Genomic DNA, 20919 nt, shown 5'->3' on the forward strand with positions numbered 1-20919 from the left:
AGGACTTGCATTTCTAACAAGCTCCTGTTGCTGCCGGCGCCCCAGACCCAGCTTCCATACTCTGAGAACCATGGATCTAATGATTGCCCAATGCTGGATCATTCTGTGGGCTAAAGCAGAACCTCCCGCTCCAGGTCTCAGGGGAACTCCCAAGGGAATAGTGACTGGTGGCAAGGGGCTCCTGAGGGTCAGGGCAGGGAGACAGCCACACCCCTGATGATTGCAAGGTTGGCCAATAAATCCAAAGCCTTGGGAAAGGGAAGTTGAGGTGTGGGCGTGCACATGTGTGCACGTGCCTGTTTCAATGGAGGGGTAGGGAGAGGTCAGGGAAGGCTTCCTGGAGGAGGTGACATTGAGGGCAGCCTTGAGGAGTTTAGTAGGCATACCCCGGCGGCAGAGGACAGTCCAGGTAAGAGGGGCAGAGATGGAAATATATGGAGGTATATGAGAACATGGGCAATTCTAGATTGGTTTCCAAAGGAAAGAATCTCTGGGCTATTTGCAGGCTTTTCTGGGTTGAGTTTTACCATTCTCTAAAACACCGAAGGCTTCTGGGAGACAGATCTCAGTTACCATTCTTTACACTTATACCAGGGAGGGCTCATAATTTGTTGTCCAAATTGGGACACTTTTGAGAGCAAAGGGGGCGTTGTTAATTAATGTGCCAGAACAACAGGTTTAAGAACTAAACTGTCATGAGCAAATGTCATGAGCAGGATAAGGGCCACCCTAGATTTGGGGTCATTTATGTGAGGAGGGGAGAGGAAGGGTGTGGTGGGGGTGACCACTGTGGGCATCTGCCCAGAGGCCGGGAACAACTGTTTGACCTAAGCCTCAGTTTCCCGCTCTGTAAATCTCTGCCTGCCATGCCTCCCTGTCGGAGTTGTAGGAAGGATTCATCAGGTATGTCCTGAAGAGGAAAGATGAACGGGACCTCTCCCACTACCCCCCGCCCCCCACCGGCCCTGCAAGCAGAGGGCCTCTGCTAGATTCTGGGCAAGCTCCCAGCATCTTCCTTAAGCCCCACCCCTGCCTGAGCAGTGGGGGTGGGAGGGTGGGGGGGTGGGGAGGGTGGAGGGTCGGGGGGAGCCCCACCTGCTCCCCGCCAACCAGGCCAGCCCCTGGAAGCCCTTGGATCTTTACCCCAGTTTCCCAATTTCATAGATTCAGGGCTAACGGCAAAATGCTTGCTCAATGTGAAAAGTGGAAAATGTTCAGATTTATTGCTTTGAGATTTTGGGTTGTCTCCTGGGCCTGGTTGATGTAGTTTCCTCCAAGTTTCAGAGCATTTTGTTTAAAAAGAAGGATTTTTGACACCAGCGTTTTCTAGTTTACAGAGAGCGTTCACATAATAGCAGTAACGATCATTACTATATGTATTGAGTTACTACACTGGGGAGCTCAATTAACCCTCGAAATCACCCTCCCTTTCCACAGCGACAGGCGGAGGCTCAGAGAGGTTAAGGGGCTTGCCCAAGGTCACACAGCCCAGGAAAGGGCAGGTCATGGTTTCAGTCAGTCTGTGCTCACCCTCTCCAGTTCTGCCTTTCTTATCTTCAACTTGACCTAATGCACGCAGATTTACAGATACACAGTGGGTGAGAACAAGACAAAACAAAAACCAGAGGCTGTTGTGGAAAAGAGAGGCTGGAATGAGTATAAAAATAACCAGGTGTCCAAGGGAACCCTCACCTTCCCAAACAATATATTTTGTGCTAAGATTAGTTTTGTAATGATGCAGGTGGTGGAGGGTCCAGTGGGGCAGGGAGTCAGTGAGCAGAGGACTGGCTTTCTAGGTTCTAGGACTGAACTGTCCCAAATGGCGCCCAGGGACCACATATGGCTATTTAAATTTAATTAAAATGAAATAAAATTTTAAATTTAGATCCTCACTTGCACTTGCCACATTTTAAGTGTTCAATATCCACCTGTGGCCACCCTATTGGACAGCACAGAGATAGAGCATTTCCATCACCACAGAAAGTTCTACTGGACAGCATTGTGCTAAGCCACCAGCAAGCCTGCTCCTGTCTGGTCCACACTGTGTTGGAGGGGCGGGCAGCCGCTGATGCAGGTGACAGCTTCCTCTGCCACCAAAGCGAGATGCCATCCCAACACCTGAGCCCCTCCACTCAGGGAATGTTATGACTCCATGGATGCAAATAATTTTTTTAAAGATTTATTTGAGAGAGAGAGAGAGAGCACGAGCAGGAGGGGCAGAGGGAGAGGGAGAGAATCTCAACCAGACTCCATGCTGAGCGTGAGCCTGACACAGGGCTCGATCTCACCACCCTGAGATCAGGACCTGAGCTGAAACCAAGAGTTGGAAGCTTAACCGACTGCGCCACCCAGGCGCCCCTCCATGGATGCAAATAAAGAGCAGAAACCAAAGGAGTGGGCATTAGCTGAGGCCTTGCTATTCAGTGTGGTCTGAGGCCCGGCAGCATCAGCATCTCCTGGGAGCTTGTTAGAACCAAAGTAGCTCAGGCTCCGTGCCTGACCCACTGAATATGAATCTGCATTTTAACAAGATCCCCAGGTGATTCAGCTGCACGTTCAAGTTTGAAAAGCTCTGTCTTAAGAGACAGGAGGAGCAAGATCAAAATATTGTTCCAAATATAGGGAACCAAACAGATATTTTTGGATATAAAAAAATAGCATTAGCACCCCCATTAGCGTGTGATTAAGCTTTAGTCACAGACGGCTGAGCATCTCTGTGCCACATAATCAACGAGCATATTTCCAAGGACAGAGCCCCAGGGGGGTAGCTGGGACGAGCTGGCCCTTCCCCATCTCCAGCACCTTCGCAAACCTCGAAGAGGTCCCCTCCCCAAAGCAAAGGAGGCAGAACTGAGATTCACACCGTGGGTCTCAAGGATGCTGCCTTTAAATCAGATTTTCTGTTTTTGCTTTTCTTTCCAGTGCATTTGGTTTTTGAACTTTGCAAACTGCCCTGGACACAAGGTGCTGTACAAAGCATCTAAACAAACGCAGTCATTTAAAAGGAAGCATCTGGAGGACTCTGTCCTGCTTCTCAGGGGTGTGGTGCTCTGCAGGCCTCAGTGCCTGCAGCTAGCTGCTAATAAAGCTTTCAGGGCAGGAACCAGCATCACGCCCCTCCATGAAGAAAACAGGTGCAAAAGGTGGTTCCGTCCGACGAGACTTCAAAAGGGACTGGCAGCATGCTGACCCTTGGCGGGGGAAGGAGAGTCTGTTGCCAGGACTGGTTCCAGAACCGGGATTCTGTGGCTCCTCCTTCCCTGAGGATGACTCATCCCTTAATTTCTCTCTCCTCTCAGCCTACCTTGGGTCTTACTTATCTTTATCCCTGGAATGGAGTTAACTTGCCAAAAGGATGCTATTTCTCCACCTGCAACGACCCTCCTGGGGGATGAATTTTGAAATGTTCATTTTTACAACTTGCCCCCAGCGATAATGCGGAAGACAGAAGGCTAGTGGCAGGAGAGGGGGGGACAGCACCATGGGCCCAGCGGGGGAGCCCGGGGCCTTGGGGAACCGCCAAGTGGCTTTGCAATGGAGAGACATTCCAGGAGTTGACTCTGAGGAGCTGAACGAGAGGGGAGAGGGGGATGGTCAAGGATGCTTTCATAACTCTCTTTATAATACTGAAAAGAATCAAAGCAGAACCTGCGAACAGTCCTGCTGTTTTGCCTTCACCAGCGCGTGGCTTCATTATTTTGGTAGCAAACCTCGATTTCTTCTCCGGGGAACAGCCTGTGGGGCATTGCACGGGGTCCCGGTGGGTCTGTCAGTCAAGATGCCCCACCCTCCACCTGCTGGGAGCACGTGACCCAGGCTAGGCCAATGGGAAGCCCGCTTCTTTGAAGGGAGACCGTGGGCTCTGGAAAGGTTTGAAGTGACCTGTCTTCAGGGGGTACTGGGGAGACTGCCGCCTTGGTTCTTGCAGCTTGGATTCCCGGCCACACCCTCTTCCTGTCATTTTGGTCTGACTGGTCACTCTCCTGAGATCCCATGAATCGCCCGCAAGGCATTTCAATATGTTCTCTTTTTCTTTTTCCTTCCTTCCTTTTTTTTTTTTTGCTTAAGTTAGACAGTTGTTTTCTATTATTTGCAACTGAGAGCCCAAACTGTCACAAACCCAAATGCCCAGAAATAGGGGATTAGATCCAGAAAGCATGATACAGCACACAACGGAACACTCCACAATCAGGTACAGTGATAAATGTGTATTTGTTGGCATGGAAAGATCCTCACAGTATATAGTTAAGAGCAAAAGCAGATTACAGTAAAACAGGATGCATAGTATGACACCATGTTTGCAAAATATATTCTGTACATTCATAGAAAAAGATCTGGAAGAAAATATAACTATTCATTCTGGAGGGTAGAATGGTGGATGGCTTTTCTTTCTGCTTAGCATAAAGATATTCCTCACCCTTTCCACAATGCTCGCACAGTGGGTTTTTCTGTTTTGTTTTGTTTTTTAAATGGGCACAGGCAGGTCTCCAGAGGCTGTCAAGAGTGAAGTGATTTCCTGGGTTCAAGCAGCGACTTACTCACCAAACACCAGGGTTCCTGCCATGGGGACGGCTCACCCGTAGCTCTGACCACTGCTTAAGAAGATGCTGAAAGCATCTATGTCTCCAGAATAAGGAGGAAGCACTTCCCGCAGTCAGGGCGCCAGGGGACCCTGCTTATTCTCACAGCAACCTTGGGAGGTGGAGGTTCCTCCCTCTGTTTGATGGAAGAGTAGCCTGAGGGGTGAGGTGACCTATCTGGGGTCCCATTGCGGGGACGTAAAGCCAGGTCACTTGGCCTAGGCTCCAATACCTCAGGGACTACTCAAAGTTCATAACAGCCAAACTGAAGTGGCTGAGCATGCAGGAGGGCTCAGAATTACCCTGTGTGGTCAGCTGTGGGACGAGGTGCCTGAACACCTCGCTCTGCATAATGGCCTCAAGGTTTTGGGGCCCTGGGTGGGCGGGGGCGGGGGGAGAGTGGGTTTGTGGGATACTCCTCCTGCTGCTCCTTCTTATCTTCCAGGCCTCAGCTTGAAAGTCTTCTGCTCAGAGAGGCTCTCCCTGATGCCCTCGGATCAGCCCTGGCCACTAGTGTCTCGGCCCCAAATCTCCTCTGTGGCACTTCCTACGGCTTGCACTCATGTTACTTATCTGTCTGTTGACTTTATGGTCTATCTTTCCCCCACTTGGCTGTACGCTCCCTGAGGGCAGGGCTTGTGACTGCTTCACTCCCAGCTGTGTCCCTGGCATCCAGCCCAGTGTCTGGTCTCCTACGGGCACTCAGCACGCATCTGGTGAATGCGAACAGATGGACACGGGGTTGTGACTGGGCTCACCTCTGCCTCTACCTGGCTGCATGACCACAGACAAGCTGCTGGCCCTCTCTGGGCCTCTTCCAAGCCTTGACTGAAGTATAAATATGCGACTCCATTTAAAGGATTGGCTTCACCCTTCCTGAATTTGTAAGACCAATTTAAGGGAAGGCAATAGAAGTTGGAGTCTAAACTTATGTTAAATCAACTGCTGGTTGATTATTTTTTCGGGTGAGAACATTGCCACGGTTTTCCCAGGAGTCACTGATGTGCAATGAACCCAATCGTACTTCTTATTCAATAAACTCTTTTATTGTAAGTTTACAGATTTTTCCATTACAATAATGAAAATGGCACTAGTGATTTGTTTACACTTAGGCCCAAATCAAAGGGAACGCCTCCTCAAATTATAAGGTAAATGCCACGTAGTTGAACGTATAGTAAACGTTGGGCAAAAAGCATTTAAAATATAGAAAATGGGGTCAAGGTTTCTGTGTGCGAACATTTTAAGGTTTAGTTTATCAAGAGGATGCTGCTTTCGAAAGCACATGATTTTGAAACTATATTTATAATTTGTGATAAAACACAACTGCAGAGAAAAGGCAAAATCAAGCAAAACAAACGAACAGAAAACTCCCCAAATGAGAGGAAGTGAATCAAAGGCATGGAGACAATATGCAAACCTCCATTCACTGGGCCCTGGAATGGCAAGTGAGTGGGTTTCATAGAAATTCTCCATAGAAAGGAAAGTCTGGGCCTGGGGTGACATCGCTGCGTCTCCAAGTCCTGTCTCCTCACAGAGGAAAAGAAGTTGCTTGTCCGACACATCTGCCCTGGGTCTGCCTGGAATGGGGCCTACGTTCCCAATCCCTTTGAGAACAGTCCCAAATCCTGAAAAGGCAAGGCAGCCCTCCGGGGCCCCGGGCGCGGCAGGGAGACGGGTCAGAGTCGGCCCCCAGCCCTGCTGGAGCTGTCCGAGTGGTTCACCGGGAGGGGGTGGGCCTCTGTGTTGAACACCCAGTCTTCCAGGGAGAGCATGTCATCTTCAGAGAACAGAAGATAGAGATACCTGTGCCCCGGGGCGGGGAGGGAAGCACGACACAGCCGGTCAGGGCTCTGGGGAACAGGGGACCGTTGGCCACCCATCTCGGAGGCCTCTGCAACACGGGCCTGTGGCTAAGGGTGCAGGGAGTTTTGAGATCCCAAGTCTGTTTGCAGCACTGGTCCCAGGGAAGGAGCTGTGGATGCTGAGGACAGCACTGAGATCTGGGGCAGTCAGACCTGGTTTAAGGCTGGCTCTGCCCCTGCCCTCCCTCTGTTGCTTCCTACCTATCGGGCTTCACTCAGGTACTTTTACCACCTGTGGGAGAGGCCGGCCAGGCCCCCTTACGGCCTAGATTCTTCTTTCTTTTCAAAGTGTCCTGAGTACTGCACCCGTCCAAACTCTTGGGCTGCTCCCTGATGTGCCCCCCGGGGAGACTCTAGACTCAAGCAGATGTTAGGGCACTAAAATGAACAGGGAGTTGTGACTCCAGAACTCCAGCTTCCCAAGCCAAAGGAACAGACCATTCCAACCCACCATGAGGGGTTAAGCACAGGGGGACGGCTTTGGGGAACAGTAAGGAAACAGGGTGGCTGACTTCTACCCCAAGAAAGCGAGGGAATAGTGCAGTAGCAAAACTGTCGAGGGAGGGTCAACAGGAGTGACCACCATCACCATCATTCCTGCCGTTTTATAGAAGAAGACATGGTTTCAGAGAACCAAGGGACCCGAGGAGACAGGTTACAGAAGCTAACTTAGCACACCGCTAGTACTTGGAGGTGGGGTGCTGTCTGGTCTTTCCCTGAGGGGAGAAACCGGCCTGGCCCGAGGGCCACCCTGGGGACCCCAGGCCCCCCACCCCTCGTGGGCCCCCTGTGATGGCAGAACCTGACTGTCGGTGAAGGGAGGGACTGCTGACCCCACGCCTCGCCCTCCTCCTCCCTCCAGCCCTAAGAAAGTCCCGGTCCCTCTGGAAAGAACGCCGGCCAAGCCCCAACTCACTTTAGTGTCTCCGCTAGAAAGAAAGTCTGCTGCTTGTTGTCGTGGTTGGGGATGCTACTGTACACATCTTGGATCCCAGAGAAACCAGCTTCCGTTCGACAGTATTTCTCCAAGGCCTGAAGCAAAGGGGGGCAGCTTTGGTCCAGGGAGAAGAGACCCCCCCCCCGCCACACAAGACTTGTGCCTGCCCAGGTCATGAACAGGCAAGTCCGGACCACCTGGCATTTGTGGAAGCAAAAAGCCAAATTCTTGTCTCAGGGCTCAGCAGCCCTGCCCCCAGGGCCGAGAACTTAGTCCCAGCAGGCTGCTGGCTCGAGCTCTTCTCCTGGTCTGAACTTAGGGGATGTTCTTTTGGCCCTTCAGGGAACAAGGCTGACCTGACAGACTCACCCACAGGGGTGGACAGAGGAAGGCAGTGGAGGGCTGGGATTTGGGGACTAGACTTAGCACACCTCACGGAGTCCCTGTGGAGATACGGTCCCTCGTCCAGAGGTAGGAGGGCCAAGTGCTGTCTGCCTTTTGTATATAAATGCCATTTTTACACACTGAGGGGCCTGGGGGCTGGGCCCAGGAGCACAAAACTCTTGGCTTTCACTGATCAAGAGCCAGGGGCTTCAGGGCAGCAGGGGGATTCTGGCCAATGAACCATGTATGTGAACCTGAGCGGGCTCGTGCCCTGCATGAGTGTGGGTGAGGTTCTTTTCCCCAGGACAGTATATGGCTCTGAGAGCAGGGGGCCCTAGGAGAAGCTGGGAAGCGGGGTGGACAGAGAAGGCTTAGCATCCCTCAAGAGACATCCTTCTGGACTCTCCATACCTGCCTTTGACACCTACCCTATAGAGGGCCAGGAGGTTTCCAGCTGGGTGGTTGGGAATAAGCAGGCTGGTGGAGGAGACACGGGGGCTGGGGAGCAGAGCCCAGAGACAGGTGGGGGCCACCCAGGGCTGGGCTGGCTTTGGGCAGGAGGAGGGAGGTGATCTGCCGGCCTGGCAGATTTTTTTCTGTTTGAGAGGAGAAATCTAAAGCCATCTTCTCTGGCTTGGGGTCAGAAAGCAGTGACCGCACGTGCTCTGGGCCCCTCTGGCTCATGCCCTGCCTTTAGCCCTCTAAGTCTGCTGGCCCTGGAGCCTGGGCCCCAAAGGCTGTGGGCGCCCAGAACCCTCTTCATAAGTTCCCGGCCTGCTTTGGCCCAGCCGGGGACTTTTCGCTCTGCAACCACACCTTGACCCTTTGCATTTGGAACCTTAACCAGATGTCAACCTGCTGTGACCTTCCTCCCTATGCCCGCCCGAGCTAGGGCGCTTTGGAGCCTGACTGAATTCTCAGGGCACCTGTCACACAGTCACCACCCCGCCCCAGCGCACTCACCATCACCACCTCCCAGCCCCACTCCCTGTAGATGGGGTCGTGGGTCTGTCGCCACAGGTACATGTAGCTCTCCACCACCTCGGGCCGCAGGATGTAGTAGCTCTCGCTCAGCTGTGTGGCCACGGCCTCTCTGCCGGAGTTAAACCAGAAGGCCTCGGGCCCCAGTTTGGTATCTGGGGGCAGAACCAACCAGAGGGCCTGGGTCAGACCTCCCACCCCCCGCTTTTCAGGACCCAGCTGCCCCAGGAGCGCGCTCAGTGGCCTGGAAGCCCTGGCAGGGTGACTGGCACAGGCTGGACCCTGCCTGCGCTGCTGAGGCTGGCAGGTGCCCAGCTTCCCTCTTGGCCTAGGCAGGCCAAAGCAAGACCCTTGAGGCCTCGAGCATTTTGCAGTTTTAGAATCTGAGAGTCCAGATGAACTATCCAGCAATCTGGGGAGAAAAAGGTGTGGGCGATGTTCCCCAACTGTGTTTTGAGACATAAACCCTGCAAGATGTTAACCAGCCAAGGAAGAATTTCAGGTTTAAAGACACCTGGGGAAGAGTGGGTCAAATAAAATGAAATTGTCTCCCGTCTGCGAGACTTATCAGATCCTTTAACATGCTGATATACGGTGATGCTTCTCCACGGACCCCTTTCTGAGGGGACTGCTTTTCGCACCTCCCAGAACCAGCCTTCCAGAGCTGACAGGCTGGGACGCTGCCGAGGTGGAGATGGGGGAAGAGCTGCCAGAAGGCACACACTCAGGCAGAGGCAGCTAGATAGAGGGCTTGATGAGGTCTGAGGGGTTTTTTTGTTTTAAAGGTTATTATTTATTTGAGAGAGAGTACATGAGAGAGAGAGGGGAGGGGGAAGCGAGAGAGATAGAGAAAGAGAGAACGGGCAGAGGGAGACGCAGGCTCCCCGCTGGACGACGTGGGGCTCGATCCCAGGACCCCGGGATCATGACCTGAGCCAAAGGCAGACGCTTAATGACTAAGCCACCCAGGCGCCCCGAGTTTTGTTTTTGTCAGTTTGGGTGGTTTGTTTTTGGACAATTTGGTGCCATTCCTATTTGCTGGAGGACCATAATTATAACCACTGCTACAGCCACTACTTCTGATTTCAAGGGCTGTGCTGGGTGCTTTAGATACATTATTTCGATCCTTAACAAATGTTGTTTGTTTTTGTTTCCTGTTTTTTTGCTAAGGTAGATGTTAGTGTCCCTCTCTCAGGCATATGGAAGCTGAGGATCAGAGAGGCTAAGTAATTTGTCGAAGGTAACACAGCAAAGCTGTGACTGAGCCGGGATGTGACCCTGGATCTGTCTGATGCCCTTTCCCTGGACTGTGCTCTCTCTCTTTCCCTCCTGGGTCTGAGACTCTAGGCCCCGAGTCTAGGCCAGAGGGGTCAGCTCCTCCACCCTTCAGCGCCTGCACACCCTGTCTGAGTCACTCAAGTGCCGGGCTCTGGTCCTAAGTGTGCCTTCCTTCTTCCCATCAGGTCAGGACCCTGAGGGGCCCTGGGTTGTTTGTCCTCAAGAGACGACTGGAGCTTTGCAGGACACTCTACTCTTCCATGGACGGCTTCACAGAAGGGCTGTGCTGGGTGCCATTAGCCAGACCCTGGCCCCCTCGAGTTCTCAGATGCTTGCAGCTCCTCTTGGCTGCTAGCAAACAGCCGTTTTGCCCCAGCTGCTGACGGGGTGGGGGCATGAGTGGCCGCCGTGGCTGGCCTTGGACAGGCGGGCTGGCTGGAACCGCATGCTCTATTAAGCGGATGTGTTTTATGGTCTGGGTTGATTGTCCCAAATAGTGAGCTTTTTATTATTCCTGGGATTTCCTGTTTACGGCTCTGCCTCTTTGAGGGGAATCGCAGACCCGTTGTAAGGACCCCTTGTGAATTGCTGGCTTCATGAAAACTGCTCCGGGAGACCTGGACTCGGCTGGAGGGGTCACAGACACCTTTCAAGCTAACACATGCCTTCTGTGCTGGGGCTGAAGACGGCCGGCAATGTGCTTTCTATGGGACCCTCTCTCTCATCCCAGGAGACCCGTGTTATTGTTCCCAATGAACAGATGAGAAAACAGAGGCCATCCCGCTGGTGAGTGGCCGACTGGCACTTGAGCCAGGTCAACGGCAAACTTTAGGTCCTTCCCTCCAAGACTGGGATTACACTCAGAGCAGTGGGCACCTCCCAGGGCCCTGGGGGGAGGGCTCCTTCTGAGGGGCAATGTTTAGAGAGGCAGCACACAAGGAGCTGGGCATCAGAAGACCTGGGTTCTAACCCTGGCTTAGCTACTCACGTGCAGTGTGACTTTGGTGAAGTCACTTCCCTGCTCTGGGCTGACCTAGTTTCCCCACGTGTAAGACAAGGCTCATGTTCTCTAATGTGACTCCTGACTCTAGCATTTGATAATTCTGCAACGAGTGTTAGGTGGGGATGGTCAAGAAGCTCTCGAGCTTTCTGGTGGTCTTGGTTCAAAGAGGGTGGTAAACGGGGTGGTGCCAGAGGTGGTAAGACCCCATAAACGGAGGGGTGCTGGGGAGGAATGGCAGAGGTACACTCAGGGGTAAGGGCTCGGGGAGAAGGGATCTGCTAGGCTCAGGAAGCCTGGAGGACCCTCTACTCTGTGCCCCTCACAAGGGACCTTGGCCAAGTCCTCTCTGGGCCTCAGTTTATCTGTGTTGTGAGGTTCGGCAATGATGCAAGGTCAAGTGTTGAACACTTAGCACAGGTGCTTGATACATCACCCCTATTTTCCTTTTAACTAAGGGTACAGTCTCAGTGCATAGACGGCACATCCCTCATACAAATTCTACATAACTTCCAAGGCGAGACTGCCCTAAGACCGTGTGTTCCCTTCCCTCACTGCCGCTCTGCTGGTTTTTCTAGTCCTTTCTGGTGTCTAGCCTCAGTCTCTCCTGCTGCCCCTTCCCCTTGCAGGGTTACCTGAGCGGGCGTATGATTCGTGGCACGTCTTGGTGATCTGGGCTGCGAGCTCTCGGTAGTGGGCCCTCTTTTCTTCCTTGGCATCCTCAGCGCCGAGGGCGATCATGCCCCCAGAGAAACAGGCCAGGTGCCCCATCTTGTGGTCCAGAATCCCCCCTCGCCACTCAGCAATGTAGGTCAGCCCCCCAGGAGAGACATTCAGCAAGTAGGTCTCTATTGCCTGGGAGCAAGGTGGGAGTTGGGCAGGGGGGAGGGGCGTAGGAGGGGGACAGAGAAGGGAGGGGGAGAGGATGGAAAAATGAACATTTTGCAGACAGCAGCGAACACAGCTCTGCTGAGCCCTCCATCCCAGGCAAAGGAGGTCCTCGGCCTCCACTGGTGGCTGGTGGTGGTCCCTGATGGGGCCGCTAGGAGGTTCTGCCACTCACCTGGCTGAAGCCAGATGCCTGCTGGGGGCTTGGACACAAGGCAGCTCCCCGGAGTGAGTCTCTTATTTAGACTTTTTAAAAAAATATTTTATTTTTAAGTAATTTCTGCACCCAGTGTGAGGCTCAAACTCACAACCCTGAGATCAACGAGAGATACACTCTCCCAACTGAGCCAGCCAGGGGCCCCTCTTATTTAAGCTTTTGTGTCTTTTATGTATAAAGATTTTTTTTAAGATTTTATTTATTTATTTGAGAGAGAGAATGAGATATAGAGAGAGAGAGAGCACGAGAGGGAAGAGGGTCAGAGGGAGAAGCAGACTCCCTGCTGAGCAGGGATCCCGATGCGGGACTCGATCCCGGGACTCCAGGATCATGACCTGAGCCGAAGGCAGTCGCTTAACCAACTGAGCCACCCAGGCGCCCTATGTATAAAGATTTTTAAAAAATCTTTATTAAATCTTATCCATCCCCCACGATGTCCTCTGTTAGGGAATCTTAACCTGGAGCCCAGCTGGCCTGTGGACGGGCTCCACGGGGTCCAGAGCCCACTCAAATTGTATGTGACACTCTCCTGTATGTGCATTTCCATGGGAAGAGGGTCCATATATTTTATCTGGTCCTTAAAAAGGACCCACAGAAAGTTGAGAGCTGCTCTCTACAAGCCCTTATCATACACCTTCTCATTTAATGCCCATGACAAGCCAGGCCCACGCCCTCTACAGACAAAAGGGCCGAGTGGCTCATCCCAGGTCACCCAGCCACGCTGGGATTTTGACAGGGACCCCCACATGCCCAAACTGGGCATCTACTACCTGACGGCGGCTCCTGCTGGTAGCAAGGGGCTTTGAGAGCCCCCCCCCCCGTCCCCAGCTTCCATGGGAGATGATACTGCTGGTAAAGACTCCAAGGAAGTTGGGGGATACAGGTGTCAGGCCACGGTGCCCCCCCCCCCCGCCCCCACTCCCTGCCATTAGTCCCCAGGAGCCGTGGAGACAGAGGTGATGGCAGTGCCTGTGGCTCCTGGTCCAGGGCCGGGCCTCTGGGGCCCTGGCCAGACCTCTTCCTGCATTCTTGTCCCTCCAATCTATTCTCCAGGGCTGGTCCTGGACCTCTGTTCTCTGTAAATAACAGACCAGTTTAACGTGACGCCAGAGACATGGCTCCCAGGAGCAGATTCCTCGGGTTCAAATCCCACCTCTGTCAGTTCCAAGCTGTGTGACATTGGGCGGGTCCTATGGGCTCTCTGTGCCTTGATTGCCAAGTAAATGCATGAAATGGGGATACGAGCATAAACCACGTCACAGGGTTGTGAGGATCAACGGGCTGTGTGTGCAGAGCTCAGCATACTTGCTGGCGCAGCATCCTCAGTGCACGTTGGCCACCACAGTTCCTCTCCAGTCTGTCCCCTGCCCCAGGCTCTTTCCAGTCACACCCCTCTCCTTCCAACAAGTATTCGAGTTTTCCATTAGTGGGGGCTCGGGGCAGGGGATGAAGCCCCCAAAGACACACAGCCTGGACCCTGCCTCAGGGAGCTCACCTGTTAATAGAGATTTCCAACAAAATCAAACACACGCGGGAATTATGATTTGTGATCAGCATTTTGAAAGAAACATGCTCCGCCTCGACTGCGCCGCCCCAGCTTGCCTTTGTGCAATGCTCCACCATGCGTGGCGCTGGAGACGGCGCCCCCTTCCAGGCCACTGCTGCCCTGGTGCTCGTCCCCCGTTGCCTTTCTACATGGTGCTGTCCCCACCTTGTGCATCCTTCTCTGTGTGTTCTGTGGCAACCCTGTCTCTCTCCCAGGACTCTGAGTGCCGCCTGACAGCAGAAGCCACCACCCCCACTCTCCAGCCAGGGGCAGGCATACAGAAGGTGCTCAAACAACATTCGCTCTTGGATCTCTTTGTTCCTTTTCCCCCTCCTGCAAGGTCCTGGCTGGTGGGCTGGCTGCAGGACCCTCACTGAGTAGCAGGTGGGGAGGCTCTGATGGTGTGACGTGCCAGAGCACCTGTGCCATGGGGGGCGGAGCACCGAGGGGCCTGGGGAGCCGCCCACTCCTGGGCTGGGTCTGCTCTGCGTTGGGCCCCCGCTCCTGGGCAGAGCCGGGTCCACGCAGGTGGGGAGGAGGGGTGGTAGGCTAGTCCAGGGTGCAGAAATCCAGTTCAGTCACCCGTCGTGGACACTTGGGGTAGAACACAGACATCCTGGGGAGATCCCATGAAGCCTTGCATGATAGCCCAGAAACTGCCCCTTCAAGACTGGCTCCCATGGGTTATTTCCATTTGGGGTTAACCCCAAGCTAAGTAATCGTGATAAAGAGGAAATGACAGACCAGTCTCTCTGTGAGGACACAGCTGAGACAAGCAGATAGGTGTGAAGATTAAAAACAAGGCTTTCTCAGACTCTAAGCAAAACACAAGATAGCACAGGCTGGGAACTGACCAGTGAGGCTTAAATCATCCAGGAGACGAGCGGAGCTGAGGGGGAATACAGAGACCAGGGCTTGGATCCCAGCTCTGCAATGTGAGCCTTGGGCCATTCTGGGCAAATTATTTCCCTTTTCTGAAGACTCCCTCTCCTCATCTGTAACATGGGAATAATTCCTGGGATGGCCATGAGGTTATTCAAAGACTCTGGCTTCCTTTGCCTCTTGGAGGGGACCCCACCTGCCCCACTCCCCAGAGGCATCTCGGGCAAGCCAGGCTCCTTTGTGGTTGGCAGGAGCACTGGATCTGAAATCAGTCGGATCTGTGTTTGCACCCTGACTTTGACACTGGCTGCCATGTGACCTCAGTTTCTCATCTGTAAGATGGGGCTAAATAAGACAAGGCAGTCAGGGCACCTGCCTGGAGGATGCCACCGTGACAGATACTCTCCCCGTTCTTCTTTTGCCCCTCCCCATGACCTTCAGGGGTGTGCCCCGTGGGCCCGTCTAAATCATCCCCACTCACCCCAGCTGGACAGTGGTCTCACCACGCCCCCCCGCCCAGGGCAGCTTTCCAGACTGTTTCCTGGGCCCTGGCCCAGAGGTTCTGATGTAGCCTTGTCAGGGTGCAGCCTGAGCAATGGGATTTTACAGCTCCCCCAGTGATTTTTAATGTGTGGACAAGGTTGAGAATTACCAGAATATTCTTCAAAGCCCCAAACTTGCCAGAGGCCCAGTCTTTACCCAGGATCGGAGATACTCCAGGCTATTCACTGGGGATATCAAATGAGGGGAGCAAAGCCAAGTTCTCTCCTGGTCAATCAAGGGCTTTCCATAAAGCTCCCAGTTTGCTTAAATAATTCACGGCCGTTTCTTCCCTTGAAGGCTCAACCACAGTGTGCCCTAAGGGCAGGGAACCAGGCTGCTCGCTAACTTCATGTTTACCCCGCAAGGAATGGAGGAAAGTGCAGAAAGGCCTTTGCAGGCAGCCCACTCTGTGTAGGCTGAACACTGATCCCCTGACAGCAGACACAGGCTGTGGTCTGAGCTCAGCCGAAGCTGAAGCTGGGGCTGAGATGCAGACAGAGATGGGACTGGAGTCCCAGTAGCGGCTTCATGACCAAGGTCTTGGTGCTGGGGACCTGGGCAGGGAAAACTCATCATCAAGCCCACAGGTTAAAAGGTCCATGACTGAGGAGACCTGTTTCAATAGGCTTCCTTTAAGCACTACCATTCCTGGCCAGATTCATGCAATCAGAGGAGAGTTAGAGCTCATTCATCCATCTATCCAACAGTTCATACTCATCCATCCACCATATCTACCCACCTAACCATCTTTCCACCCGCCTATCCACCTACCCACCCATCTGTCCTCTACCTACCTACCAGTCCGTCCTTCCACCCACACATCCACCCACCCACCCATCCGTCCATCTGCCCATCCATCCATCCATCCATCCATCCTTCCACCAACCCATCCATCCACCCATCAATCCTTCCACCCACTGATCTACCATCCACTCATCCATCCATCTATGCATCCATCCATCCATCCATCCTCCTACCAACCCATCCATCCACCCATCAATCCTTCCACCCACTGATCTACCATCCACTCATCCATCCATCCACTCATCCATCCATCCATCCATCCTCCTACCAACCCATCCATCCACCCATCAATCCTTCCACCCACTGATCTACCATCCACTCATCCATCCATCCACTCATCCATCCATCCATCCTCCTACCAACCCATCCATCCACCCATCAATTCTTCCACCCACTGATCTACCATCCACTCATCCATCCATCTATGCATCCATGCATCCATGCATCCATCCATCCATCCATCCATCCTTCCACCAACCCATCCATCCACCCATCAATCCTTCCACCCACTGATCTACCAGCCACTCATCCATCCATCTATGCATCCATCCATCCATCCATCCATCCTTCTACCAACCCATCCCTTCAGCAATTGTGTGTTCATTCATTCACAAAATAGCTCTTGTACACCTCCTATGTATTGGGCACTGTTTTAGAATGAGGCAGAGAGGGTGAATGACTAGACGAGATCCTTGCTCCCAGAGAGCTCACATTCTACTTGGGGAAGACAGACAATGAACAAGTAAACAAACATATGCATGGGGTAATTTTTGATGCTGATGAAGGCGAAGAAGAGAATAAATCTGGTGTATATGACAGAGAGGCTGTGAAAGGCCAGTTTCCAGTGACATTTGACTTGACCAATAAATGGGGCCCAGCCATTTGAATGCTATTCCAGGTGGAAAGGACAGCAAGTACACAAGCCCCGAGGTGGGAATGAATCTGGTGTGTCTGAGGAAGGCTGGAGACCAGAGCTGGGAGTAAAGGGGTAAGAGTTCAAGGTGATCGGCAGGTCTAGATCAGGTGGGCAAAGGGGAGGAGTCTAGCTTCTTCCAAGTGCAAATGGGGAGCCAATGAGGTAGGGACATGAATTTCCAGTGCTCCTGGCTGCTGTGTGGAGGGAGAACCGACTCCGAAGGGGACAGGAGCAAGAATTCTACTTTAGGGGACACAAGACCTCAGACCAAGGTGGTGGCAGAGTAGATCCAAGCTGTAACTTACTTTATAGGGAAACTAAGGCCTGGAGCCTACCCAGTGCCTTTTCCTTAGTTGGGCTCAGAAGTATCTAGTGATGGGCTGATGGGATTCCATAAACCCCTTGCAAATAGCTCAAGCTAACCACCTTCCTCTTCCATCCTGAAGTCTCCCTCTCTTTGGAGAGATTCATCTCAGCCTATCATCCCTTGTTGAGAGTTCACACCCTGTGGACAGACCAGCAGTGGTGAGGGGCAGTGGGGGGAACACGGGACGGACTTAGATCTGGCTCTAGCTCCAGCTCCGCCAGCTCCGTCCTGTGTGGCTTTGAGCAAGCGCCTTCCCCTCTCTGGGCCTTGGTTTCCATCCACATAAAGAGAAGGAGCAGAACCGGATGCTCCACTGAGGGAGGCCCCTCCCTGCCTGCACATGCTGATTACATCACCCTTGGCTCTGCAGGGAGATGGCTGAGGGTCTTGCTTTGGCAGCCTCATCTGGGGGCTCCCGGGCCAGCGTCTGGCTGTGTTCTGGGCTCTGACACATTCACGGAAGCCCAGACACCATGGTTTCCAAATCAGACTGACTGCCGCTTCCTGTGAGACCTCGGACAAATGGCTTTACCTCCCTGAGCATGGGTTTTGCATCTCTAAAACGAGGATGCTAGCATGGCCCTAATTTCAAGGCATTTGAGTACAGTCACAAGCTGTGTGTGCAAAGCACGTGGCTGGGAGGGAGACTTTCTTGTTCTTCCAGCCAGCTCGCCATGGAGGAGGGGTGGGCAAGGAAGACCCTGGCACTCAGGGGTCAGTGCCAGAGCTGGTGGTGAATGGCCAACTGCCCACGAAGAAGTAGGCACTTGTCTTACCTCCAAGGCTTCGTAGTACATATCTTTAGCCTCCACATCTGTCTTGGCCGACATCAACCAGGATTTGATCAAATATTCATAAAAACTGTCCCCGAGGCCTCCAACCGAGACGTGGTCTGTGAAGAGAGAGAGGGCAGAAGCATTATCTCCTATTGCTGAGGCTGCCGGGCAGGCCTCCCCGAGGGAAGGCACCCGGGCAGCGAGTCTCCTCTGCCGGCCTCAGTGGCCCCCCCCAGGGCCACGTGCGGGTGGGGAGCAAGCCTTTAACCAGCAGCCTCTGAGCCCTGCAGGAACAGGGGCAGAAAGGAAGCCCCAGGCTGAGACTCGGGGAACCCAGGGCCATCCTGAGCATGATCATCTGGCGCATGAGTGCACGACTCACCCGGGTGTATAAATCATGTCGCTTCAGCAGGCCAAGCATGGCAGGGCCTCTGGTTATTAACTGTAAATGAGTTGCATTTCTTTAAAAAGATAATCTGGTGGCAGGGAGTTCAGAGATTTTTATTACCCGGTGACAAACATGGTAATTAATGCTGGGCAGGTTCATAAAAGGCCACGGAAAGGAGGAACAGGAGGTTTAATTTAGTCGGAATACAGAGCCACTTGGACAAACTGAGCTTCTGTTGAGCAGACTAGGATAAATGGAGTTTCCAAGGAGCAGGGGGTTGGGAAGAATTGGGTCTGAGGAGCCCGTCTTTGCCCTGGTGGCATCTGCCTAGAGTCGCCCATGGAGCAGAACCGAGTGACTCCACCCAGCCCTATCCCTGGAGAAAGACGGGTCAACCAGGATCACTTAACCAGAGAAGCAAGACATGGAAAACACTTCACTCACATGCTGTACAAATTAGCAACAGGGAAACACAAAGGCATTTAAAAATATAACAAGGAGCAACTTCAGTTCCCTGTTAAGATGCACTTAAGCAGAGAGACAGAGAGGAAGGAAAATGGGGGCAGGTTAAGGCGGGGCAGGGTCGGTGCGGAGGGTACTTCCAGCTCCTCTGGAGAAAGTGGGGATGGGAAGAGAAGGGAGGGAAGGTAGGTGGGGGGAAAAGAGAAAGAAACAGAGAATCCATCAAAAGCTACCATTTCTCCAGGGTCTACTCTGGGCCAGGAGCTTTACTGTACTATCTATAACCACCTCCCAAGAATCCTGCAAGGTAGGCACTGCCAATCCCTTTCCCTGATGGGAAAACTGTGGGTGGGCCCACATAGCTCCTCCAAGGCCACCAAAGCGGCAGAGCCCTCGCTTTCTGCCACTTTACAGCCAACCAGAGCATGAAAACATCCTTCTTCTATGCCTAGAGATAGAAAGGCCAAGTGTGAAGAGAGCGGGACCCGAAGTCAGAGGGTAAAGGCAGGTGAGGACCAGGAACGTGGGCTGAGAGGAATACCCAGGGTAAACCAGCCCTTACAGCTCCCTCCAGCCCCATAAATAAATCATGGCCCAGCAAGGGCTCAGGACTTGCAAAAATTGGAACAGACCAGAGAAATCCTGAGTCTTGGAGAGGCGTGGGAGGGCGGTCTGTGCAGGCTGGACCCTGCTGTGTGAAGAGACACTCACCAGCACAGCATACCCCCCGACACCCCATTGCTACATGGAGGACATAGCACAAAGGGAGGCGCAGGGGCATGCCAGGCCCAGCGTGCTGATGGCGTGTCTGAAGCTGCAGCAGGAGGTCTATGCCGAGCAGGGGCTGGGGAAGGCTGCAAGTCAAGGCCAGCCTCCGCTGAGGGGACATCCCACAGCCCACAGAAGCAGCACACAGGCATGCAGTCAGGGGCCCTGCCATCTCCATACTCTTCCGGGCCTGCCGCCTGTCACCGTTTTCTCTGCCACCCCAGACACTCCTAGCCCCCTGCCTTCCCACGTCTCTCTTACCTGTGGTGACCCCTCCGCCAGGAACACCCCTTCCCCCGCCTTGCATGGCTAGCACTTCCTCACTGCTACACCCCAGCTCAGGCATCCCCTCCGCAGAAAGGCCTTTCTCAGTGTTCTCATAAGTCTGCTCGCCATCCTTCCTTACATGAGGAGCGAGTGAGACAAGGTGCACATAAATCTGGCCCCACGGCGCCTCACGTGGGAAGCGCTCCGTGGCAGCAGATCTCCGTGGCAGCAGATCCTTCTGAGCCTTGCCCTTGGCGGCTCCCAAAGCAGTGGTATCGGTATCTGCTTATGGGCCCACCCCCCACCAGGCTGTGGGCTCTCTATGGGGAGGGGCCGTGTAGGATTCACATTTTATGCCCACTGTGGACACCCAGTAAGTCCTGAATGGAAGAAAGGGAGGTTTGAGCTGTGCTGGGAAGGGCCTCGAATGCCAAGCCAAAGAGTTGGGACTTCATCATGTGACCGCAGTGTGTGCATGACGTGGCTGAGGGTGCGGCCTGGCAGGTGTGCAGGAGAGGGGAGCCAGGCCCCCGGGAGCTCCATGGGTGTTTGCGACAGGACACCCTCTTGGGGCTATGTGGATGATTCTCCTTTGGAGGTTCCACTGCTTCCTGGCTAGTGTGTGTCTGCGGTGTCTACCCCCTGCAGCGTGTGGTACACAGAGAGCCCAGAGCGGGAACTGGAAGACACAGATCTGCCATTAGCTCAGGGCAAGCCATTCTCCTCTCTGGGCCTCTAGCTTTTGGTCAATAAAATGCAAAAGAGGAGCGTGAATTGGTGTCCATGAGCCTGAGCAGAGATGGGCCCTGCTGCTTCCTGACCATGTCAATACTGTCATCACACTTGGCAGCAAGAGGTGGTCACCGTACAGGCTGGGGAAGTGGCCGGTAGGAAAGGACCATGAACCCGGGGGGAGGCTGCCAGGCTGGGGCTGAAGGGCAGCTCACACTGCTGTCCCCACTGGGGAGAAGGTGGACTTGCCACACCCTCCCACTGAGGAAAGTGTGGGATTCAGGCAGCGGACCAGGCAGACAAGCCACTCCGGGGGTCACGCTGACGGGCAGGCCGCCCTC

General features: G+C 53.6%; 1 protein-coding gene across 4 annotated transcripts in view; it reads right to left on the reverse strand.

Moving 5' to 3' along the window:
• The window catches only part of MAN1C1 (mannosidase alpha class 1C member 1), a 152465-nt gene that overhangs the window by 6697 nt on the left and 124849 nt on the right, over positions 1-20919 (reverse strand). For 2 of the 4 annotated variants that reach the window (XM_088022557.1, XM_088022556.1), the window contains 4 exons: positions 17962-18077; positions 11658-11877; positions 8727-8899; positions 7359-7474 (listed from right to left, as the gene is read on the reverse strand). In XM_088022557.1, the coding sequence (XP_087878683.1) occupies positions 7359-7474; positions 8727-8899; positions 11658-11877; positions 17962-18077 (625 nt within the window). Of the gene's footprint in view, positions 1-5604; positions 6384-7358; positions 7475-8726; positions 8900-11657; positions 11878-17961; positions 18078-20919 lie in introns of those variants that run through there. The other 2 variants (XM_028113582.2, XM_088022558.1) reach the window with 2 other exon arrangements.

The sequence above is a fragment of the Eumetopias jubatus genome, unplaced genomic scaffold (genome assembly GCF_037043125.1).
Source record: "Eumetopias jubatus isolate StellerSeaLion01/CBP00866 unplaced genomic scaffold, mEumJub1_p1.0 scaffold_4, whole genome shotgun sequence".
Classification (NCBI taxonomy): domain Eukaryota; kingdom Metazoa; phylum Chordata; class Mammalia; order Carnivora; family Otariidae; genus Eumetopias; species Eumetopias jubatus.